The 25,936-nt window shown below is 42.0% G+C and overlaps 3 protein-coding genes across 6 annotated transcripts; 1 reads left to right on the top strand and 2 right to left on the bottom strand.

Moving 5' to 3' along the window:
- The first annotated feature begins 16 nt into the window (after positions 1-16).
- Positions 17-4,952, top strand: LOC110981196 (transmembrane protein 234-like). Of its 3 annotated transcripts, none has more exons than XM_022238562.2 (5): positions 17-167; positions 893-1,080; positions 1,408-1,474; positions 2,145-2,237; positions 2,570-4,952. In XM_022238562.2, the coding sequence occupies exons 2-5, from the start codon at positions 907-909 to the stop codon at positions 2,632-2,634; spliced, it is 399 nt and encodes a 132-aa protein (XP_022094254.1). In that variant the 5' UTR covers positions 17-167; positions 893-906; the 3' UTR covers positions 2,635-4,952. The 3 variants fall into 3 exon arrangements, with proteins under 3 accessions (XP_022094254.1, XP_022094262.1, XP_086992651.1); XM_022238570.2 differs by having other exon boundaries at positions 17-177; XM_087136525.1 differs by having other exon boundaries at positions 17-181.
- On the bottom strand, positions 4,359-14,266 carry LOC110981191 (aquaporin-9-like). Of its 2 annotated transcripts, none has more exons than XM_022238548.2 (7): positions 14,103-14,266; positions 11,775-12,019; positions 10,840-10,966; positions 9,382-9,519; positions 8,180-8,298; positions 7,486-7,703; positions 4,359-6,054 (listed from the first exon to the last, which is right to left on the bottom strand). In XM_022238548.2, the coding sequence occupies exons 2-7, from the start codon at positions 11,868-11,870 to the stop codon at positions 5,892-5,894; spliced, it is 861 nt and encodes a 286-aa protein (XP_022094240.1). In that variant the 5' UTR covers positions 11,871-12,019; positions 14,103-14,266; the 3' UTR covers positions 4,359-5,891. The 2 variants fall into 2 exon arrangements, with proteins under 2 accessions (XP_022094240.1, XP_086992650.1); XM_087136524.1 differs by lacking the exon at positions 14,103-14,266 and adding an exon at positions 12,485-12,630.
- A 966-nt stretch (positions 14,267-15,232) lies between these two features.
- LOC110981797 (aquaporin-7-like) lies at positions 15,233-25,787 on the bottom strand. The gene is made up of 7 exons (XM_022239721.2): positions 25,100-25,787; positions 22,674-22,800; positions 21,037-21,174; positions 20,029-20,147; positions 18,217-18,434; positions 17,046-17,188; positions 15,233-16,393 (listed from the first exon to the last, which is right to left on the bottom strand). Exons 1-7 carry the CDS (start codon positions 25,181-25,183, stop codon positions 16,341-16,343), a joined length of 882 nt encoding a protein of 293 aa, XP_022095413.1. The 5' UTR covers positions 25,184-25,787; the 3' UTR covers positions 15,233-16,340.
- Positions 25,788-25,936: the final 149 nt, after the last annotated feature.

Raw genomic sequence — 25,936 nt, 5'->3', positions numbered from 1 at the left:
GTTTACGTTTATTTGCGCAGGTCCCTGATGGTACGTGCGCATAGATTGTCATGTTGTGCGCTAAGGAGTACCGTATATGAAAGTTTTTCCTAATTCGAGCCCAGGAACCCAGAAGGAAACAAGTATGAAAATTGCGCAGCGGTGCCTGAGATACTTACACAACTAAGGTACATACATGCAGGTAATTTCCACTGTTGTGGTAGGCCTAAATTTAATACCGTACCATCAGGACATGATCAGAACCACCTCAGTCCAACATTTCCATTCATGACTCTTGTCAAGCATTGTCCAAATTTGCAAGCATTGATTGGATGAAAAAGCAATGCTTTTTAAGCTAGGGCTGTTCCTGGCATGTACGGGAAAGTAAACTGAGGCCTTAGCTAGCTGTACATGTAATTGCTCGTTATATGGAATTCATTATTTCGAAAAGATTCCATATACATGTAGGCCTAATACCACTTGCACAAACCCCAGTATTACTATGGACTGGTCTGAAAAAAAAATGTTTCCTTAGTGAACATGGTGAAGACTTTAATATTTTCACTGTTAAATTTGATGTCTTGGGTCATATTAGATGGCTTGTACTATAGGCCTATATATATTGGTCACGGCTGAGCAAGATAAGTGATAAGTGATGTCCAGTCTGTCTAGTATTACTTCCAGAATTGAGTTGATATTACTAGTCAGTCAGAGTCAGGATTTGATGTTCTTTCATACAGCCTAGTAAGTGTGAAAGGTGCACTCTTCTCAAAAGCTTAATTCCCCCCCCCATACTTGTTAGGAGGTATTCCAAGATCCTCTCTGCCTCCTCCCACCCCATATGTCTACAGCCATGTCCTAGCCTGATGACATGATTCTGGCATTTTAAATCACTTGGCTATTCATGTCACAGAGATTCCCCGTAACATGGCCGATATAAGCGTACTATGGCAGTCCCTGTCGCTGATCATGGTTGCGCTCCTCTGGGGAGCAACCAATCCGCTCATGAAGAGAGGCGGGGAGGGCATCCAGCGAGTCCAGAGGGGCGGCAGGGTGGCACAGTTTTTGGCAGAGCTGAAGTTTCTGATTTTGAACTGGAAGGTGAAAGCAATTACATGTACTTCAAACTGCATCAAATCAACCATTACTATCTTTTTCAGATGCATTAGTGATAGTTTTAGTAGCGTCTGTAGTGTTGGTGCAACCCGTCATTGCCCTCACTTTAACAGGATGGATTCAATGCAACTTTTCAAAGGGGTGTTAGGCCACTTTTCAGGTATTCTGCTTCAAATTGCATGAGAAAGAGAAGAGTAATCATTATTTTGGCAATAGTTGGATAGCAATGTACAAAATGTGGCTCTGGCACGGACACACTTTTCTTAATTTCCAGCTTCATTTTAAAATTCTGTTGTGTTGTCTTTATTTCAGTACATCCTGCCATTCCTTGTAAATCAAAGTGGATCAGTTCTTTTCTATCTAACGCTAGCTTCAGCAGGTTGGTAAAAAATTTTTTGAGGGGGGTGGTTAAACTCCAAATCAAGTACCTGCCCCCATCGGCTTTCTAGTTACCCATAACAATTACAGTTTAATTCCAGTTAGAAAATATCATTTTCGGTCAGTTTACATCAACTACATTGCAGAAACGGTAACACTTGTTTGTCTTATAATTGAAATGAAATTTCCTATGATCACAAAATGGAGGTAGAGCTAAATTCAAGCAGTTGGTTTTGGCTTATCCATCAGCCAATCATGGACATTGTTGGATCAAAGACTTTGATAGGTTTATATATATATATGTATACCTTTTCGGTTACCATCAACCAGTTGACCATAATGTCCCAATATGGGCATTTCACAATAGTGCGCCTCCAAGAGTTTGCAACGTGTTGACCAATCACAATGTGTGAAATCTCTCAACCCAGTTCGCTTTTGGAAAAGGTCGACAGATTTTGTGCATTGTGATTGGCCAACGCATCGCAAACTCTTGGAGGCACACTAATATGAATTGCCCGTATTGGTAAATTCTTGAGAAAGAGCTGCTCCACTTAAAGGCCCTGAACTATAATGGTTACACACCAGTAAAGCCTTTTTTCCTGCATTTTGCCTCAGGATTCCCTCAGTGAGTGAAATGTTTTACATGTATTTTTGTTTGTTTATATATTCAGAGCTTTCATTAGCTGTACCTATCACCAATGCACTAACATTCATCTTCACCACGCTAACGGGAAAGATGCTGGGTGAAGATATTGATGGGAAAGGTAATAACAAGACTGCTGGTTTGAAGCAACCTGGCTCTTGAATGAGCTCTGTTGTGCGTTTTCTAATTTTACTACTTTAGATTAAGATTTAGAAAAAGTGATGTGTTTGTGTTTCCCTAAAGTAGGGCCGAATTGTTGAAGTATTGGAACAGTGGACACCAGGCCTTGAGTAGCATCTGCATTTGTTTGTCTGCATTAATGCGGACGCATACTCTCCGGATGGGGTTTATGTACTGGACAGGAAAATGATAAGGGTGATGACGAGGATGAGGATGATGGTAAATGGAATTAATCAGACAGACGTGAACAAATTCTCAGTGGTTTCTTTGCAGAAACCTACGTTGGAATGGCACTTGTGGTGGCTGGAGTCACTCTCTGTGTTTGGGATAAGACTTGAGAGGCTTGTGGGATAGGACTTCCGAAAATGAGGACAGGCGACTCTAAGTGATGAGGAAACTCAGCCAAGAGAGACTGGTGGTAGAAAAGCTGACTCATCTCATAACAAGGGTCCAGGTTTGAGATTTTGATTAGCCAGGATGTTGCCCAGGAACCTGGCAGAACTTTGAAGCTGATATTTTAAGATGAGACAAGAAATAGTTGATGAAAATTGGTGTTCAATTCACCTATATCTAAAATGAATGTCATACTTGTGCGTCTGTATCTTGTTTGTAATACCGGGGCTTGGATAAAGTCATTTAATTGTTGTGGACTGGTCATGTGTCATGTTAATACAGTCGGACCTCGTTGATAAAAGGTCCTTTTGACTTTGCATATTACCTTGTTATGACAGGAACCTTGTGTTTTCAGGAATGAAAACAATGAAAAACAAAGCCGAGAAACAGTGCGCCATCTTCTGGGATTACTAGACCCAAAGGGAGTCGACAAAGAGGGCGACGGCAACAGTACATTTTCTAAAGGCATACAAAGAAATTGCTGTAAAGACTGACAAACTATGTAATGTAATGTAAACTATGTAATGGGACTATTTTGATATTTGGTCTTCCATGATATTGTGGATAAGTTTTTGGCGTGTCTGAGTTGTTGGTACTGCACTATGAAACTATGTCTTGGCTGTGATACCCACTCACGATACGCGTTGGAGTTCTTCAGTTTTAACGCCGTCAAAACTTGCATGCACGTACATGTAGTTCCCTGTGATGGTTTTTGAGACAACTTGAGACAAGATTGCATTCAATTAATACAGGGATGACTCTGTAACCAGTTCCACCTCAAACCGGTTTTGTCTTGAATGTGGTATCATTTTGAAGAGAGGTAAGATTACATTTCAAGGTAATCATTCATTGATTTCAATTTATGGCACAGTACCACAGCTTTCATCTTTTTTATTTTTCGATGCAATTGGTAATTCCTGAGGATTCCCTTGAAGAAGCACGGCAACCTTTTTCTTTTCGTTAGGCGTGAAAAAATGCCACTTTCAAAATAAAATTGTCAACCACTCTTAAATGACCACTCTGTGAATTCGAGACTCCCCAAATCCAGAACCTAACCTACTTTTAAATTTGAAAGTCTAAAAAAGTCACCCCTAAGATTTTAATGTTACTTGTTTTGGATATATTTCAGTTGTTTGGTCCTCTTAATTTTATTGTCAGATAAGTTTAAATATCCGAGGAAGAAAATCACATGATTGAACAAGCTGGAGTTGGAGTCTCCCGCGGTTTCTCAAGCTTCCTCCTCGTTTGATAATATCACTCGATGAAACTTTATTAATACCTAACTTACGCTGTGAAACCAAAAAAAAGGCCAGAGAGGTTTCTTTATGATCAACAAAATGAAAGCTCATCGGCTTAGTATTATTTTAAAGGCTGGCACGTTTCCACATTAGATCCGGTCTATGTAGAGCGCGTCGCAGTATTGCATACACAAGGACACTGACCAAACATGGAAGGGTCTGTGACCTGTACAAAGCGGAATTTTCATCTTCCCACGACTTGTCATCGTATTCTGTCCTCGCATTTCGGTAAAGTCTTATTCACCGGCCCGAACCAGCAGTCTTCCTTATTCCTTCAAACAGGACTGAAGGGCCAAGCCTTCATGCCGGACCTTGGAAGTTCTGAAAAAAGAGGAATACTTGGAGAAACGGATACATGTCAATTCGTCACCCATATTGCTCACACATTTATTTACATTTAAATTCTACATTTAGCAAGGTTGTCAATCATTAGGCTATAGGTATGTACACGCAGCACTCGAATTCTTTAGGAAAATACACATTAACAGGATAAATGTGCTAAAACCCGCACGTTTATAATTAAGGGTATTGCATGAACACCTAAGACAAGCACGATAGAATTTACCTGAGTTCATAACAATACTCCTTGTTGGTAATGCTGTCTACTGATGATGTCTATTCCTGATTCATCCTCTCTTTTTTGTGCTAATTTTCTTAATTGCTGTCTTATCCAAGAAATTACCAAACACTTTGATGTATATAAACACTCCACTCATGAATAAATATACATCCCACATACATCGCTATAATTGTTAAAATATTGGCAAGTTATTGCACTTCTTTGCGCGATTCTCATCACTATAAATTATAATTTGTAAATACACTTGATACTGCTTACACAATGGCATTAACTGTGTTGATTATATTTAACTGCAGCCCTGACGAGGTACAAGAAGTTACAGAGTTGAATTGATGGCCACATTAATAGTTATCTAATAAAACAAAACCATTCGAACTAAACCCAATTTTTGCCTTTATTAAGTGATTGGTGAATTCAAAAGTCCAATTTGTGTTTGTGTTCAAGAGAACAGCAGAACAATTTCCTGTCATTAGAAATATTGGTATCATTTCCAGAAACCTAAATCGAAAAGAATTTCTTTTGAATTGAAGGACTGTATGACGAGGGCAAGCGTAACCAGTGGCTTTGGCGTTTTGTACGCGTGCAACTTGGCGCATTACCACCATATCACAGGCATGCGCAAAATGTGTGCGCTAGATACGCGCCTCCAAAGTGCTAGCTGTACGGAGCTGGATTCAAGCTTTTCGTAAAGAGGTAGTTTGGAAAAGTGCCTGTAAATTTTCAACAAATTTCTTATTCAAAATGTTCCTTTCATCTGTTTTTAGATCAAATTAATCAGTTATCACTTAAATTCAGTAGAATCTGTGGGAGACGTTTTATAAAACAAATATGACTACATGTACTTATCTTGTGGTGTAGGTTGCCTGTATCCATGGAACATTATATTTACCCTCAGCTTCGCCTTAGGTGATAGTATTTTCTAAGGATCACTTCAAGCGGCTAGTTTACTGCATCACTTTAAGCTGTCAGTGTTTGTGTAACATGAACCTCTAAATTGGAAGAACTTGGTATACTAATGCATAGATAATTTACGCCTGTAGCCTTTCAAGGACGAAATTAAATACATGCAGCTTCTACTGAATTGCATTACAAGGTAGCAGCAGACACCATTGTTATTTCCTACCAAGGGGCATATTTAAATACAACTTCAGTATTTCTACCTTATAGAGTGTCTTCGTTTGAGAGTCGGGATGCAAATCAGTTTATCCCTTTTTGGGGGGGAGGGTCTCCTTTCTTCGTTGAGAAGTGACTACATAATTGTAGAATCTCGTGTTTTCTGAAAGATTTTGCTAATTAGGTACCTGTTTTCAGGATATTTCAGCTATCAAGCACCTGTCTCTTCTAAAGGTGTCCCCTCGTTGGCAGAACTTTCGCCGACATTCTTTGGGTGGTGCATTTCCACGAATAAGAAGTAAAAGTTGGCCCCGCACAGCCCCCCTAGTAGCGGGACAAAGGTTGGCACCCACCACCAGTGCATTCCATGAGGCCTGAAAGAGTAGGGTTTGGCATTTTATACGGAGTTTAGTGTTTTATGTGTTTGTTGTCAACCCTCCAGTCCCGATTAAATTCAGGTGACAGCGAGCTTTGGCTTTAAGGTCACTGTTTGTGTTTGCTATGCATGGCGTCACTTCCATTAGCGATGAAATTCAGGTAATAGTGAGCTTTGGCCTTTAGGTCACTGTTTCATGTTTATTATATCACATCCACTGACGATGAAATTCATGTAATAGGCCTAGTATATCAGTCTTTGAGAGTTTTCTCTAGAGTGTAGGCAGCTGACTTCATTGACCGACATCGGGGAAACTAATAACCTCCTTCCGAACACCAGAGTTGGAGTCGAGTCCACGACCTCCAAGGCTGAGTCTGAGGTCTCCAAGGCCAAGACTGATCGAGTCTCTGCCATTCAAGGCTAGAGTGGCCAAGGCCGAGACCAAAGTCAGTTACGTGTATTACACACATGCATGTGTAGCATAACCTTACACGATCGAAGGTGAGTTTCTCTAATATATCACCGTTGGCAGGACGCGTTTGAGGAAAGATAAAAGCTGGGAAAACTGAAACAAAACGGGAGGCCCGGAACCAGCCTCCACTCTTTCTTCAAGTCAAAACGGTGCCGAGGCTAAGACCAAGTCATTACTTAGCGAAGCGAAGGCTTTAAAAAATCGGCCTCCAGGTCGAGGCCTCGAACAATGCTGAAATTTTATTTTCCTCAAGTACAGTTCTGACAAAGAAACAACACAACAAGTTGGGCTGCATCAATGGAGGTGCAACAAAGATGTACGAAGGTATGCATACAACAGGAGACTGGAAACAAGTTGAGCATGCGGAGGAAGGGCCTCGGCCGTGCACCTGATCACACTATCACCGCTGCATGTTAACAAGCGAGGCTTCTCACAGAGAATAGCCCATATAGAACGGACCCAAAATATATTACGGTATTATCCGAGTGAAGCAACAGCTTTGTCCACAATTGAGACTGTAGACACAAGAAGATTGGTTGAGCGGGCTTTCGCACAGTTGTGGGGAAGGGAAAGGATTAACATGTTGTGGATGTGGTTAGTTTAAATCACAGAGGTTATTTTCTCTTTATTGTTTCTTTTTTAAGTTCTTTCTTGCTGGAAAAGATCAATTTTGAAAGGCTATTATATTAACTGCCCAAATCTGTAGCCGTGAAGTATATTTTGGGGACAAAAGCTCACCTCAACGCGTTCTCAATCAGGTAATACCGTAATACGAGGCCCGCTCCAAGCCTTGTTTGTTAACAGCGGTAGATCATCCGATCGGCTGTGAGAATTCCGTGAAAGCGATCTCTGGAATATTCCTATGGTCGTTCATGTCTGATAGCAGCACACTTGAAATAACTGCCAAAAATAATGACAAGGAGTTGTTAAAAACCAAGGACAAACACATAAACTTACTGCCACACATCAGCTCCATATCCGACCTGCCAGGACAGCAACCGACCGGCCAAGTCCCTGGCTGGATTCATGGGCGCTCCAGCGTTGTGTCCCCATGCCAGAATGATAACTGCCACGGACAGACCCACAAAGAACGGCTCCATCCCTTTAGTCGGTTTACCATTTCGCTCGTCGAAAAACATCAGGGTGCAGTGCAGCAAGAGACCGGTGTTAATAATCTATTGATGATTAACATCTTGCAATGCTCAATTCAAAAGTTCAAATTTGAAACAGTGAAAAACCTCGTCTGGGTAAGTTCATGAGTTGTCGTGCGTGGTCTTATTTTTGAAAGGTTTTTCACATGTACAAGAAATGAAATCTATCCCAGACCTGCCAACATGCCGTATTCCTTCAGGAGGTCAGGCATTACCACACAATATATCAGAAATTTTGAATGAACTATAGTGTGGCGATGCCTGACCTCCCTCAGGAAGGAGAAGGGCGAGGTTGGCAGGTCTGCTATCCCCGTGATTTGTGTAAGCACTTTTAATGGGTCATTTTTATGTTAACAAACAGTACGGTCAATTACAAACAATGGGTCCGCTTTCTACAGTTCAAGAGCAAATTCACGAAAACACCGCAGGCTGTTCCCCCCCTTCTTTTTTATTAAAACAAAAAGTGAGCCAGTTAACGCGAAGTATAACGTGACACTTGCCTGTTCAGCGAGACCTACCCAGAGCCCAAAGTATGGCTGCGGATAGGTGCAGAAGATCCCTCCTGTCCCAGTAGGTCCAAAAACTGTCCGGTTCCCGTTGTCAAAATGATCCAGCCCAGCTATAAAACCCAAGACAATTAAGGTAGAAAGCAAAACTGTAGTACCAAACGTTGGCCTGTATTCATAGATCAGTTTTTATACACTGCAGAGTCTGTGCCTGTGGAATCAGATTCAAACGGTCTTCAGAGTTTTCTTAGTCTCCACCCTTTTACCCTGGATGGTCATATGATACAAACCAAAGACTGCGCAAGTCACTGATTCAAGCTCACGACATACAGTGGGGGCCTGGAGGGTTTTTCTTTCAACTTTCTCAACTTCTTTTCTCGACACCACAACATTATTCACTTTTTTTTAAGGTGTTTCAAATTTTCTAGCCTGCATCTCAGAAGTGTTGCACGATTTTTTTGACAGGTTCGTTGAATGGGTCCATGTTAAAGATTCAGCATGCTCAAAGACTTCTGTAAAACTGCCCCAAAAGCCGACAAATGTCCGGGTACCTGTCTTGGATTCAAATTAATTAACACAGTTTGGTGCACCGGTGGCTGGTCCTGATGCATGCAACTGTATTGGCTGTCGCAACCGTGTGAACAGTATAGCCTAATGACGTAGATTTGGAATTGTCTTGAGGGTAGTGGGGCTTCAGCTCTCATGCAAGCCTTCCTTTGTAGATCCACCACTGCAGAATGTCGATTGCTGAATGTTCTTTACTGTTCACTACATATCGAAATATAACCCTTAAGAAGCCCCACACACTTACAGAAGGTCGATGGCTGAATGTTCTTTACTGTTCACTACATATCGAAATATAACCCTTAAGAAGCCCCACACACTTACAGAAGGTCGATGGCTGAATGTTCTTTACTGTTCCCTACATATCGAAATATAACCCTTAAGAAGCCCCACACACTTACAGAAGGTCGATGGCTGAATGTTTTTTACTGTTCACTACATATCGAAATATAACCCTTAAGAAGCCCCACACACTTACAGAAGGTCGATGGCTGAATGTTCTTTACTGTTCCCTACATATCGAAATATAACCCTTAAGAAGCCCCACACACTTACAGAAGGTCGATGGCTGAATGTTCTTTACTGTTCACTACATATCGAAATATAACCCTTAAGAAGCCCCACACACTTACGGTAGTATATCCCATACACCACATATGCTGCGACGAATGCGCCGATGAATTGAGCTGCTATCCAGAGTGGGGCCCGTCGCCACGCAAACTTGCCAACCGATGCCAGGCCCACAGTAATTGATGGATTCACGTGGCCTCCTGCAAACCCATTGTATGAAAAGACTCCAGTTAAGCTGCACACAAGTTAATTTTTTAATATTTTATTTGATTCTCAGCGAGCCTGAGCTCAGTGGCCGAGTAGTAAGATGGACGAAACAGTGGTGCAGTCGAGATCTTTTCCGAGTTGGCAAATATACTTGGAAGACGTTGGTCAGTTACTTTAAGATGGAACACGTGTGTTTTAGCACAAAAATGACGGGTTTTAGAGAAGGATACAAATATTTAAGAAAAGACTTACATGTTCTTTCTAATAAATGGCCATTGTCGGTGTACTTTTTTCTACAAAGACTCGGACTCAATCGTAATCATAATCACTAGTATACCCTGAAATACTATAAAGTTTTTACATATTTAATGGGGACAGAAATAGCCCGCACTAAAACACTGGTGTGAAAAGTTATCGCGAGCAAACGGGGCTGAACAAACTGCCGTCTATCAAGGGCAATGTCTTTCCTTCAGAATTGCAATGTTTACAAGCTTACAGTCATTTATAACAGTTTAGGACCACCCATACAAAATGTACTAACCTGAGGAAAAACCGAACTTGAACCAATCAATCACGGCAACTTATGTTTACTATGTTTACTTTTAATGTGTAACCTGAGTATCTATTTAACTACATTTCCATGCTTTGAAATGTTAACAGTCTAATATTTAATGTGCCCTCATTTATTTCTGATTACTTAGACCGGCTTTTTACCCATGCTGCCTTGAAGGCAAAATGTCGTACAAGACTTGCCTTTGCAAAAAAAAGTCATTCCAATGGGTATATAGCACTACACTGACGTTATGCACCACTTGAAAATATGTTAAATAATCACTCAATGAGACAATGCAATGCAGACCCAGTGACAGAAATACCAATAAAAACCACAGGCGGTTTTAAATTTTTTGCAAATAACTACAGCTCAGAAGTTCATTTTAACGCCATTCACTATTATTAACATGTGAAATCGTGAAGTCACATAATAACAATTTTGAACAGAATTTGCTCGACACGTACCCAACAGTTTCCTTTCTATTCGACTTCACCACTTTTTTGGTCCTTTTGTGCTCCTTCAGTCTTCGAATACATGGGAATAAAAAAGTGTACATCTCCACCTTTCACCTAACAGCTACTGCTGGAGCCTCTTATGATGTTTAGGCCAACAACAAAATCTTGAGCTCACTCGAATTCAGCTTTTTGTATCGATTACAACTACATGATGGTCTTCTGTTCGTCAGTCTGCCTTTTATATGTTAGTCCCCGTGTCACATCCGACCACGGCCTATATATACTCGTGCGAAGAGTGCACCCACCTGACACCCCTACACCAGTGTAGATCCCAAATGCCACGCCCATGCCTGAGGTCAGCGCGGTGGAGACACGTGTGCCGGATGTGTAGCCGCTCACTGCGGCTTGGGCTAATCCGCCATCCACGAATAACTGTGACACCGTAAGAAGAGCAATTAGTGATGTGGAACACTGAGTGGAATTTTTGCTGCTGCATTCAGTGAGGAGACGAGGCTGGGATACCTATGCAAGATTTTCGTTTACAGGAAGACTCTACGGGATAACTGGTTTTCGTGACGGCAATCACACGCCCCCGTCACTCGTGAAATTGAAAGTAAAATCGGAGGTAACACAAATTGAACTCGGACAGCTTATGACCAAGGGCGTAGCCAATTGCAAGGGTGTGGGGGCGGCGACCCCCAATAATTAATTCCAGTCGGTAAATAGAGTTTCGGTCGGCAAATGAATCCACAATTAGTACATAAAAGATAGGCCTATACGTTGACCGTCAGTATTTCCCCTGAAGCATGAAAATACAAGGATCACTTTGTGAATTTTACAAGACACGAGGTTGGAAAACATGTTTAACAAGTCGGCAAGTTGACCCCAGAGAAAAGAAAATGTCTTCGTTGCGCCACTGTTTGTGACTTGAGAGTTGGTGACTTGTAATTGAGATGGACTTGTGTGTGAGAATTCATAAGGACTTGACTACATCCTTAAAATTGTTTGCAAAAAGGATGCTGAAGGCCCGGGGAACATTGTGAAGACCATGTGCACAGTGCATCAAAGTGGAGCACAGAGCAGCTATATGAAACAAGCAATACGTGCTACGAAATCGTGTCGACATACAGTCACGGCTAGTTGTTCACGGTTTTTAAATGGGGGAAATGAAGATAGATATATGCGCACTGGTGTCGTGCATTTGCATTCCTAGTTTAATAAACATCTACCGTCTACTTACAACAAGTATGAAGGTTCCGGCCATCTCAGCGAGAATTCCACGTGCCAAGTTACTTTTAATGGCTAAATGCCTACGTATCGAATCGCAGACTGGCATGACGGCTCCGAGTGACCCGGTTGGGTGTCCAGTGCAGACCGTGACAGCGAACCACTGACAAGAGACGGGGAAGGCGGGCCTGTCGGGGTTCGATGATCTTCTGCCGCGGCGCCGTGTACCCTTTCTACATGTACACTGGCCGCTATATTCTGAGCGATAATAAAAGATTGACGGAATAGGGTCTGCAGATTTTACGTCACAGTCGTGTTTTTACAACGAGTGGCTGTTAAAACTATGGCCAGACCTCCGTACAAAAGTAGCTGAATAATTCATGGAGTTGAAAATGCAATGCAATTATCAAAACACCAAGTGAAACTCAACGTATTACATTATTACATACTAAATGAAAATACAACCCTATAGAGGGATCCCAATACGACGCTTTTAGCGTCGATCTGCGCACTTCCGCGTTGAAAACGAGGCTGTATGTGTCTGCTTCGATTCTTAATACGATCAGACGATTGAAAGAAAGGAGTTAAGACACAAAATACATAAAGGTATGTTAAATTCAGACTTTTCAGGCTGCAAAATTTTGAGGAAGAGTCTTTCAGGATGACTCGACACGTAAAATTAAAAGAAAAAATAACGACAATTGACCGCCAACTAACGTATACCTGCGATGGTCGTGTATCTTGTGCAGTGGGCGTGGTTCACTACCTGGAGTGGCGTCACTTTTACGAACCGGATACTCCATGTACTGTGTGGATTTCGCAGGCGGGCGCGACTAAGTTCAACACAGAGAGCCTCGGTTTTGATGCAGATATGCGCAGGCGGCGCTAATGTGAAATCCCTCTATTTAAACTTAATGAGACAAGTGTGCATTTTGAAAAAACTTCAGGTAAAATCGAAAACTAACCAATGGGTGGTTTTCTGCAATCGTTGGCTGCCGATAGGCAAAATGAGGGAGCTACATAAAAGCCATTTGTCAAAAAGTATTAACCCTGAAGACAAAGTGCATGGAAAGCGCTCCTTTAGACAAAAACCAAGCAATACACTGTACGTAAGTTTGAATAGTCTTTCACTTCATCCCCCTGCTGAGCAGTCCAAACAACTGTAACTTGTTTTAACTAGCCACCATTAACACCAATTGGGCATATTTGGCAGACATTTAAACATGAACTAATCTCGTGTACACAATTTCCCCTGTACTGGAGCTCACAATAGCACTGCGTTTGGATTGGGAGCGCAGAGAAAAAGATTTTCGTGTCTGCAAACGTTATTCGAATTAGTGCGTGGTCGCATTTCGAGCATATCTTAATGCGCTGCCCATCTCACCGAGTCATTGGGGAAGAGTGCTTTTATTGGATTACACGTAGGGTGGAAGATTATACAAGCGCAGCTCCAAGCTTAAGAATGATAATGAAATTGAAATGCTGTGGAAAGAAAAATTCTGCTCATTTTTCCCTTAGCGGATTACCACTACACGGTGCTCAATGTACCGACTTACATTATACCAGCAAAACTTATCGTATTCGATTCATTTTTTTTAATTAGATGCACATTTCCTATCGAGGAATCTACCGTAATATACTGTACATGCACATAAAGTATTCCCCATCCAACCCCTCAACATCGGATGAGTCAATCTACTCGTCGGTTCATTCTGTTGCTCAAAAGCTGCTGTGATCATAGAAGCAGTACTACGCACTTTACCTCGAAGAATAGGAAACCACGTCACAAAATGGGTGGGCAGTTTACTAGGCCTGAACACGACATCGAGTCAAAGTCGATGCAAACAAATGAATAAAATTCACAACTTAAACATGATGGCGATGCCTTCAATAGAAACAACACAATACGTTGGCTTCGCATGGCTTACTGGCGTGTGTTTCGCTTTGTGACAGCTGCGGGGCCGATTACCATGTGCTGTGCGTTCTGTGCATTCACTGCAGGTGTACATGTACACGGTAGTCAGTATGGATGCATTCACTTCAATAAAAGGGGCAAGAGACGTCGAACCCTGCTCTGTGTAACTCTCTATAAAAATAAACAGACATCCTTCCCCCTCAATGGCACTGTGGCGTGCGTACAGGTATAAAAAGCATTTATCCACATCACCAAACGCCAGTGTGAATTCTTGTCGTGCTTGCCCAGCGAGAATCTGGCAGCTAGCGCTATGATCACTATGCCTAGTCGTGGTCAGTGCGCTGCATAAATTTACAAACATTCGTCTAGCAAGGCCTAATACTTAGTGAGAGAAACAATCTTTCATTCTGATTGCATGAATCTTACCTTAGTTTTGACAGGGGTCCCGATTTGGCGTTATTCTATATATATATATATCCAGCGCTGTAAATACAATGCCGGTAAAATTGCTATAAACACATACGCACACTTGGCAAAGTACGGGTGCCACTTACTAATGTCAGTATAAACACCTCTGACCCTGCACACAGCGTACATGCCTTAATTGGCCCCTCTTGGGGGCGTTTTCCAGATGAAGGCGCCGCTTGGGGCCAATCGGGGCAAAGGGAAGTTGGAAAAATGTGAAGTTCAAGCTTTGTCGTTTTACACAGAATCAGCTGATAGAGGCATAACGTTTAGTTTTAGAGCAACAAAATGGTCGTTTATAGCGCTTCACCCCGGGCGAGGTATGCCCGAATCAATGTTTAAAAATAATTCAAGGACTTGATGATCAAACCGAAAAACTTCAAAGTAATCTTAGGAAACAATTTACTTTCAAGTTTCACTTATGCTCCACTTTACAGTTCCGAATGGGTTTTGTTTTTTCAGTGGCGGAGCCAGGTCTTGATGTGAAAGGTAATCGGGCTCATCAAGTGACTTTATCGTACACGAGAACGCACCCTACTACTGATTATACAAACTCCCTTTGATGAACACTTCCAGGTTGACTTCCGATTCCATAGTTTCATGTAACTTTATGTGGTGGTTGTATGAATCGATGTCACTCTTATGAAGTTATACGAACCGGAAAAACAGGCCACCCAATTCCGTAAAATAGGGGCGGGGGGGCTAGACACCATCTTTTTATGAAGGCACTGTTAAAGTAGTAGTATAAGACAGTGCGTTTTTTTTAGCTGAGGAAAGTGTCAGCGCATAAGCAACGTGGTGTGTAAATTTTAGTGACACTTCTTAATTGTACCACATGCCTTTTGGGGGGACTCTGACCACTAACATGATTTTTTAAAAATGGTTTAAGCCAAAATCCGTTCATTGATTAACTTTTTAAAAATTTAAGCTTGAAATGAAATTTCCAACCCTTCTTCAAAGCATTCACGGCCCCCAGTACGTAATATTGTACGATTTCCTTGTATACGGTTAAGCATACATTACTGAAGTTATGGATAATCCTTAAGATATCCTTGAGAATGATTTCTCACTCCGCTAGTCGATCATAAAAATGCCTTTTCAGCTTTTTGAACATACTGGACGTTTCAAGGTCCAGAACTTTTATTTCAATCGAAGTAATTTCGATATCTGAAATAAATTCAGTAGGCCTTTAATACCCTACTGTCCACGGTCTCAGTACTACAGGAATTCCGACTTCTTAAATCAACATTGGAAGGGACATGCTAATAACTTGAGCAATGAAATGAACCCGAAATTAATGGTTGGTGAATAATTGTCTTCTCCGTGTCGAAGGAGATCTTAGCGAACAGGGTTGGTGATGTCGGACCAAGATTAAGTTCTTCCTAGACTGAATCATTAGCCAATTTATCAACGTATAAATTTCCTGATAAAGAACTGAACCATTAAACCCCATCCATCGTGGTCTTCCAACCAATCTGCGACAGAGAAGCACGCAGGGGGCGGGGCTAACTGGAATGTCCGTTGTTGGAAACGTCATTGATAACCAGTAAGATTTTTTTATAAAGACCTCTGGGCTGGAATAATTTCTTATAAATATGCACCCGTACTTTTCCAGGAATGTTATGATTAATTTGTTTTTGTGCACAGCGCTAAAAGATAACCTTCAATTTTTTGTAAGGTACACAAGTGTGGTCATGTTTTGTCACTTAAAACCTACATTAATACATATAAATTGTAGCCATCAAAGAATCTAACTACCCATCTTACTGTTTGTTACCTGGCGTACCTTACATTTGTTTTTTAAAAAAAGTTTACTTAAGAAAGTTCAATCATGCTACTCTACCTAAATAACATACTTCGTGTCAGGTAAAAGGTGAATTGTTGGAGACATGCGTGAGAGTAGCTGCAGTATGACTGTTCTTTTAATAATACTACTATTTACAGATTTGTGTTGCTAAACTTCCCGAAGTTTAAATCTGTTTGCATGAGGTCGGTACCGATCTGTGACTTAGGCATCAGTTTACTTAAATAAAAGCCAGGCAGTGATGGCAGCATTTTTCAGCTTTATTTGCAAATTGTTGAAAAAGGTATAATTTTATATATATGAAGTTCCGGCTTTCGAAGAAGAAACTGCTTAAGCCAAAGCAAACTATTTTTAATTGTCTTCAAGTCCTGGAGGGTAAAGTTGTGTAAGACACTCTAGAGAGAGTCGTCTTCCTCTCGGCGTTTCATCACAACATCTTCAGAAACAGCTACAATTGCAAGGAAACAGACCATAAAACGACGTTAATTTGATAAGCAAAGACAACATAATGAAATTAAACAGTTGCATGTGTTTGTTGAGTAATAATTAGTTATACGACTGAAGTAACATCTGGGCACTGTGGTTTGACTTGTTGCAAAATTGCGGACCTGAGTGACATAATCTGTAAGGGAAATTTTGTCTATTTCTCAAATGTCGGCAGGCCATTTGCTAGCTGGGGCCTAAGGTGGCGCCGCCTAAACCCCCCTCCCCCCCCCGGCAAGCAGCTGCTCCTTCCTTCCCCCTCGGTAAAAAGCATATGCATCAAAACTATCTCTTGCTCTTGGGATTTGCCCCCAGCGTGTACATGCCCAACCATGCCCAAAGCTGGCGGTGGGGCGTAATGTCGGTCTAGTTCTGCTTTGTGTTAAGGCTTGTGCTCTGTGACTTTTGGCCATGTGTTTCCATACCACAGCTCCATCCTTTCAAGGTTGGACGGTTATGTTCTGAAACCCCTCCAGACCTCGTGTCAAAGACAACGTTGCATAAAGCCCGCTGGCAAAGCCCTGACAACACTGAAACATGGGGATTAGACAGTACGCTGGTTTTGACTGCAAAAAAGGCTTTATTGCAATATCAACTATGATCCCTTTGTTAATTACCATATGCATCCCCTTCGGTGATTGGCAATTCGTCTTCCGGGGTATGATGGGCCTCCACACAGAGAATGTACAACAGGGCGCCCAGTACCGCTCCAATGCAGGGCCCAACGATCGGCACCCACCACCAATGCATTCCGTTGGGGCTGTAACCCAGATGAGAATAACAGCCAAAGTATTAAAAAATAATTGGATTTAGCGGAGACAACTATAGTAATCACTGCAACCGCTTGGCTGGCCCAAGCGACCTTACGGGCGCTGAGTTGAGCGAATCCCTTTCACAAAATTTCGGGAAGGAAATGCTGATGTTGCAAGACATTGTGGGCTGTTTTCTGCCCAGTATAAATGCACATCTAAACACCTCTCTTTTGCCTACGTCACTTGTACAGGTTTTGTTTTTACCATGGTTGGCAAAACTTTAGTTGGCCGTGAGTATAAAAAAACGAACAATTCATAAAGTGTGAAAACTTTTATCTAAATATTTTAAATACTTCTACCAAATGCTAGCAGAATGTTGCTGTCGTTTTAACACCGATGAATTGGAATATGCATTTTGAGGCAAAGTTGCTGCAAACCAACACTGGACATTCTGCAAATTTTGACCACCAATACAAAATGGTGGTCAAAATAAACGAGAAATCTATGATCTTCACGTCTATTCAACTCGCGTATCCCCCATACAAGGGAGCAGTGGCGGCGCTACGTAGTATCATGTAGGTGCAAATGCGCCCACTCATGAAAAGCCGCTTGCACCCACGGTTGCACCCACAAAACATTTTGTCGAATATTACGACAGGACGATCGACCTTTTCGGTTTACGACTCTGCATCATAACCCAGCAAAATGAAGATTCATTTGCACCCACACGATTCTGCCTTGCCCCACACTTGCACCCACAGCCACCGAGGGCTTGCGCCGCCACTGCAAGGGAGTCAACTCGCTTATTGTTCAGCCAGACTTTATCGAAAAAGAGCTCAAAGAAATTACGCTATGCAGCCAGAAAAAAATAGCCCATCCTGATGCCCCATGGGTCTGGTGGGAACGAGCAAACGCTGTCGCAAGGTGTTACAATGATAAACGCCCATAAGTTAAATCCAAGAATATTATGGAATTCCAATCCCTTCCTTACGGCAAATATTGCAAGGAAACTTCCTTGTTAGTTCTCAGGACTTACACCCAAACATCAACGCCCCAACCAGCGCAGTAGGTGAAGAGTCTCGGCGGGAAGTCTCGCGCTGGATTGATGGCGTAGCCGCAGTTGAAACCGAAGCTCACACCGATTCCAAGCACGCTCAGACCAACCATGATGGCTGCCATACCGCTGGGTGCCCCGTCGTTCCTCTTGTCCGTGATGGCCAGCACACAGACCAGAAGCAGCCCCGTGGCAAAAATCTGAGGTCGTTGTTTGAAAAGACGAGTTAAATCTATACCAGCCAGGAGACTTTTTGACCAAAGTTGGCCTTTTCCTTGCTATGGGGTGTTCCAGGGCACGCCCCCTCCCCGGGAAATATGGAATCAGCGGTGCCAGAAAGTTCCAACTGAGGTTAACCGAACTTAATTACCAGAACTTTAAGTCCATTTTTCAAAAGTTGTACCCTCTTGAACAATGTCATAAAATTTGTCAGCAGCTTAACAGATATGTAACTCCTCCCTTCCCCATCAACAAACAACAAATTGGAAGACTTCTTTATGAGAGACGAGGGATATGGGCGTGGTCATGGCCATGTGCAGAAAATCAAGGGTATAATATACGTACATTGCAATGAGCCAAGTCAGTGGGGTTTTTTTTTCATGAAGGCAAGGTCATTTGAGAGCAAAGAATCTAACGTCACGCCAGTTCGAACATGTTTTTGCGTGCGAGTGGGCGTATGGCCGGACTGAGTAAAGGCGTCTTTCCATATGTACGTTTTTGGATGCGTTGTGTACACGATGTGTTCATGCGTTTCACTTTTACGGACAAAAAAACGATTCCATCAAAACACAACGCGTACGACGGTCAAATCGCCCTGGGAGCAATTCGACGGATACGCAACCGTTGCGCACGTGAGAGACTAGCAGTTAGTTACACACGGCTCGTCTCTCAGAAAAATTACCATAAAAATAACATAGGAGGACCAAGTTTAAGTATTCGGGTTGTACCCGTTGGTGAAGGGCGAAGCTCTGCTTTGATTGATGCCAGTTTCAATGAACAGCAGAAGTTTGAATTTTAAAAAATAAAAGTCTGTTGCGCACGGATATGTGAGGGTTAAAATGACATCTTCCAGACTGAACAAAACGTTTAAAAAGACTTTTTTCCTTGCATAAAATTTTCAAAAACGTAATTAATCCTTTAACCCCGTACAATCGACACAAAAAATAATCTTATTTCTGGGTGTATCATTACCAAGCAGAAAGGGGTTAATATTTCATACATTTCTCGATGAATTTTAACCCTCACACACCCGGGCACAACAGACTTTCATTTTCCAAAATTCAAATTTCATGTGCTCATTAAAGCGTGAAATGTGAACCAAGAAACTAGCATCAATCAAGGCAGAACAATACCCTTCACCAGCGGGAACAACCAGATTTTTGAAACTTGATCAGATGTCATTTATAAATTAATTTTTCTGAGAGTCTACTTTTTTCTGATACACCCTGTATAAATGTGACCCGCGGCGCGCTTCATGTTGTTGGACAGCTATACCAAACTGGCTCATTGCCGAATAATTATGCCGGTCTTTGGCGCAGAGGTATCTTTAAACTCGTTTCATGTGCGATCACTTGCAAGTGATATTTCCATCGGCAGCAAACCAGTTACACATTTCGGATTTACTACTACCCCTAGGGCCCTTTGTACGGAATCAGCCGTTGAGGTGAAAATCTGACAATATTGATATGCGCATGCCCATTCTTCCTGACAGGTTTGCTCTGCACGTGGCTTTAAGTCAGGACATGCCCTTTTGACAAAACCCAAGTTTTATGTAATTGCATAGAGGAAAATTACCTGGTCTCCTAGGCCGCCCTGCAGTGAAAGGAAATCTTGGGGATAAGTGGCCCAGATGCCGGCAGTGCCTTTAGGACCTATTACCGTGCGATTGCCTCCATCATAAGCATTCAGTGCGTCTGCAACAATATGGACCAAATATTAAATCATTTTTAATGTCAAGGATATATAATATAAAACTGCTGCAAACTGCCTGCTGACTACAATGACCTTCAATACAATCTCAAAATATAAAGGGCCTGATGACGTTTCGATCCTAGCAGAATCTTTCTCATAAATAATTTGTATAAACTCTATAAATCTGTTAACAATACATATACGTGTACTAAGCAGTGGGATGCAACTAAAACTCATTCATAATGTCAAAGCAAGGCTATTTGTAAAGTGCTTAAATGCTAATTAAAAGCAGAGGAGGAGTGGGACTCTTGAAACGTCTGATAGGGTGTAGGCGTAGTTCTTCTTCAAAGAGATGCGCCGACGTCATATATTTGATCACTCAGGCACAATGAAATGAAAAGCAGTTACAGTTTTAGAGGTGGGAGGAAAACCCCAGAGGAATATTCTGGGTGTGAAACCCACGGATAAAAAGGAGACTGAAAACCCAATCCCCATGTGGACTGAGCCGGGAATCGAACCCGGACCGCAGAGGTGGAAGGCGAGGAAAGAACCACAAACCCAATTCCCCAGCCTATGCTAAATGCATTTCCCCTTGGGGTTCATTCCTGGTCAAGATCTCGCAGCTTGTTCCACTCCAAGATACACATTTCGATACTGCAAGCTTGGTATGACTTAGTGCAATGAAAGCTTTGTAATTAAACTTAGACCTGCTGGTTCCAATCCGGAAAGTGGAACCAGTGTAGGCGTCTGAGCACTTTTTACCTTGTTGGTTCGCCCACGCTAACATTATTGCCCTTTGATGTTCAAGCTCATACGGGCAGCATTGGTGGTGAAGTTCAGCAGGTAAGTATATGTGGATCGGGGCCGGGGGGCTTTATTTTATATAATTACCGAGGTAGACTCCGTAGAGACAAGCTGATGCGGCAAAAGAACCGAGGAACTGAGCCAACACGTACATGGGAAGCTTGATCCAACTGAACTTGCCCACCACAGCCAGGGCTAAAGACACGGCCGGATTGATGTGGCCACCTGTGGATCATTCCAAGACAAAATTAGAAAGTAGGACAAAGATCAGTAACAGGAGTATCTAATCAGCACGTCGCTGTTATGCCGTATATGCCCAAGTTTATTTTTTCACATGACAAAATGAGGTAAAACAGACAGTTTGGAGTTAAAAGTGCGCATTTGGTGTTCAATGTGATAGCAAAACAACCCACTCACATGTGGAAAACAACGTGAAAATTAATCTGTTGTTTTAATTTCCAATCCCCAAATACTGTTAACCGAGTGAAGCGTAATTCTGCTTTCTGGGAGAAAATGAGCTGCTCTGTAAGAGAAGCTTCTGACTGTATCTGACTCGATAATCCATCAATACTGGAGATGTATATAGAGGGAGTATGTCAACTTCAGACTTTGGAACCAAAATGGCTGCTCATTATATGTTCAGCACAGCAGGTAGCTATTGTGTGCTAACTGCCCGTGCGCACTGACGCATAACCAAAAATTTCGGTTCCAACAATTGAGACATTCAAGTCGCAACTCTCTCTATAAACAGCTCTGATCGCAGTTAATAAGCAACAAATGTATACTGAGTGACTTGCTACCACGTTACAAGTGTGTCGGGAGCACAGAATAAGGAAACACGTTTAAGGGAGGGTTGATTTATAGCCGGCTTTGGTGATGGTGGTTAATGAATCATACTGTTAAGTATGTTTTGAAGTTGATTTTGTTTGTTCAGAATTGTTTGGTTAAACGGTTAAGGACACGTGTCCAGGTGGGTGATTTGACTCTGAGTGCGCTTTATAATTAAAAAAAGTCGTTTAATTTCCCGCCGAAAATTTCTGCTTTCTAATTCGAGGGAGTTTACACTCATATCACCGGGTGTTTATACGATACTGACGCAATTAACGTAGCATATTCCTGTAAGGACAAAACCGAGTAACGATAGATGATTTGGGTCACCTTGTCAATTAACTAGCCGTATTTACATGTATTTGTTTGCCTAAGAACCCCTGAGTTTAAGTAAGATGGATGACACTTCCGTATATATCCAATTTCGCTGCCTAGACAGTTAATAAATTACTCACATCCAACCCGAAATTACACCGGTATAACCACTATCATATTCTAGTCATATTCATACTGAACAAGCCCTCCAAAACAATCTTAGTGAAAACATTTAATCATGCAAAGATTCTCAAAACTTTAGCTTCCAAACCTAAGAAATGTGGGAAGAAAGCAGTACTTTCATTCTGGAAACGTCTGTGCCGATTTATCCCGGAATAGAAGAAATATTTCGCAGCATCCATGTGCCTGGTAGCGCTTCCAGGTTCTGGGTCCAGGGGTTGGATATGGAATTTTCTTCCTGAAAACAATGGTCCTTTTTTTTTCGTCGTTAAAAGAATCCATATCGCCTTGCCCCTAGAAAGGTGATTGTACCAGTTCGGATGACGTGTTCGTGCTTTCAAGTCCTTCGGGAAACACTACTGCGAGCCTTGCTCTCTTCCAGCACACTCTGGCGGACTTACCAGAGACTCCGGCCGACGCATACACGCCCATGGTAACTGCAACCCACCAGCCAACGTTGATGGAGAGGAATTCACCGGCAGCACTGCTGCTGAGGACGCTCTGCGCTACGTTGCCATCTCCAAAAACCTGCAAAGTCAAGAATGGAATCCTTCAATAAATGATTGTTGTACATGTACTTGGATTGAAAGTTTATCTCTGTCTCAAACTCTCCATCAGTGCCTACCTATCGTATATAGCGCTGTGAAGGTTGCACACCAGAAAATGAGGCCAAAACAAAAACATTTCTAGGCCCTATTTTTTCATAGGAATATATCGCTCAAGCAGTGAAGCGTTTCTGTGAAAGATTGGTACAATACAACCCTAAATTGATTGCCTTTGCGATGAGGGGTCGCTTCAAAATGGTTCCAGGTCTACTTTTAAGGTGACCATATTGGGCTGTTTTGTCCAACGGTCGTTGGATAACCCCTCCATCCCCCCCCAAAAAAATGCGATCAGAAAGATGGTGTATCAGAATTGCTCTTGGTCTTGAGATATTTATCGTTTATTTATGGTCTGCATGCAAGCAGGTCTTGCCCATAAGCAAATACTGTCTGTGGCTTAGTTTTATAGGAAAAGCAAGTACCATTTAACATTAAAAGGCCATTTACAGGGTAAACGCCGACGAGAACACCTTCTTCTCATGGTTCATTTACAAACTGTGTAGAATTACGGCCCGTAAATTCTTTCTCGAGATCATAGATCAATTTTATTATAAAAGCAAGTCACAGTTAACGTTTCAACTGACAAACAATCCTTGACGAGGACTGTAAATCACAAGACCTTCAAATTAACCTTAATGACCCCCGCCCATTTTGACCCGCGACAGAGGAGCCAATCAACATAGTGATTATCGCAGAATGACAGTGTACAACCAGGCATTGCTACTGTTTGTGTTGTAACAAAGGTCGATATAAGGCAGCGTAGAGCGATGCATTGCTGTGATAACAATGTTTTATGGGTCTCACAGTTTTGTCTGTGAAGTAGGGATAACCGGTTGGCAAAATCATAAATTGCAAGAAAAATTAAAACGTTCTCGTTTTGTTGGTAATGAGTTTATGATGAGGTGGTGTTACGGGCAAAATAAGGCCTTTTTAGCACGTTGGTGTAGTTGATGTAGGCCTACATCATAAATGTGTCCGTATCATGCAGTGGTGGCAAAGATATGATTATGTTTATGATTAAAAGGACGCAGCAAAGGTAAAGTGACCCCCATCATGATGAGAGCTGCAATGAACACTCTCGCATCTGCTACTGGTACTTTTGCTGCCATAAACCATGCGCAGCACGGAGCGCAAATATCACAGTCTGATTACTTCATTTTGCCATTCATAAGTTGTCTGCTGTCTTGATGCTATTTGTTCAAATTTTCAGTTGGCACTAATTAGAGGGTCGGTTAGAAATGAGAATCATAAAATCGTGGAGACCTTCATTGCTCACCAACGGTCATTTTACGAAACACATGTTTAGGTTTTCGTCCAGCGGCCGGGTGGGGCTTGACTTGGATTGTTTTGATTTCTGTTTGATTTTGGAGGGAGAAATGTTTGTGCCATGGGGAACAATTTCAAAAAATAATGGTCAGGGCGATATCAACACATTTCAGTGCAGATTATCCGACCTGTTTTAATAAAAACAACGTGCATTTGCCAGTCCAAGGGTCGCTGGCTCACCGTCCAAATTTACTTTGTTATCAAGTCCAATATAAGGGTCACTTGACTTGGGCAATACTATAGGGTGTATTTGAGTAGATAAAGCCCTGGTGTGATAACAGTATGCATAATATTCCATCATTGTACCTCTAAATTTCTTAAAACTAAGCTGAACAATTCTTGGAAGCATACAGGGGAGCTCTACTTGCCCCAATATTTTGAACGAACAAACTTGAACATTTATACATCTGAGCCAGTCTACAGCAGCCTGCAATGACTTCATCAGTACGTATTGCGAACGTCTCCCAACTTGTCCCTATAGCAGGTGTTAAGTATACCTAGCCCTCCAATATATAGTCCTTTGGTTAAAAGGCTTTGTTCTGATAGCAAAATTGGCAGCAAAGAAATACACATGTTCTTTTACATCGGTGATCAGCATGTAAAGGCCTTTACAGGTGGTTATTTTGAGTTTATAAAAACGCCAGGTAACGACAGTCTTGACTGTGAGTCTGTCTTAAACTGTTATTTTTATCATATGGGCTGTTAGTTACAGGTGCAGTAGAGCCTACGCTCGCCCAAAATACCTGGTTTGAAATGAAAATGTAAAGAGATGCCTTTCAAGATCAACGGATATCTGAAAACCGAAGGTATAGTCTTGGTTATGGACGCAGAACGGGACATCGAAGTGCGTGTATTATTGGTGCAATGCGTATGTACAGAATTATACAAAATTTACCTACCATCAAAATAAACGTCCCCAGAAATTCTGCCAAGAATTCCCGCACCCACTGGTTCCTTATCCTGAGATGCCGCGTCCACACCATGATTGAAGTTCTCTTTCTTTCTCTGGAAAGCCAATGCTATGCGTCCAAATCGTTTTGTTTGGGGGAGGTTCAGCTTTTCCCTCCAGCTTTTACGCTCTTCAGGACAAGATTTGCCTTCGCCAATTGCTGGTACGAGGTCAAACCTCAGTCGTCATAGCATTCCAAGCATAGATCCTTTGAAGTAAATGTAAACTTTGCGTCCAGATCTCCACCCTGGCAGTTTGAGGGTCACGTAAACAGTATTCGGAGATGATGTTCAACTGGGCCTATGCGGTGTAGGTCCAAAATACATAGGATGATCCAGTATAATATTTTAAAGCAAGAAGTTTAGCCTCGCTCCGTGTCGTATTTGACCTCTAATCGTCAAGGTGACTCTCGATAGACCCTAGAGGGCCTGCACGTTGTTTGTTGTGTGGAAGGGAATGATTGTCAATGTGCGTTAACGGACCACTTTGATTTGGGTTGGTTGTTCTAACCAAACCCTTGCACCCTACAACCAACAGGTCGTGACATCGTGGCCCATACTGGCATAGCTGAATTCTGAAAGCAGATGTTACAAGCACAGTTGTTTGAACAGCTAAGATATCCGGCGTTGTTTTGGACCAGTACAATGAGGCATAAATCCACTGAAAAGTATTAGAAGCCATTATAATTATGGGCCATCCTGTGCGCACGCAAGTGGTGCGCATGCGTTAGATTCCTCTCCAACCAATAGGGTGTCGTGACTTCAGTTGCCGAAGTTCATTCATGTAA

The sequence above is a fragment of the Acanthaster planci genome, linkage group LG05, assembly GCF_054643075.1.
Source record: "Acanthaster planci isolate LZ-2023a linkage group LG05, COTS_SCS, whole genome shotgun sequence".
In the NCBI taxonomy this organism is placed as follows: Eukaryota; Metazoa; Echinodermata; class Asteroidea; order Valvatida; family Acanthasteridae; genus Acanthaster; species Acanthaster planci.
This window is presented reverse-complemented; position numbering and strand designations above follow the sequence as displayed.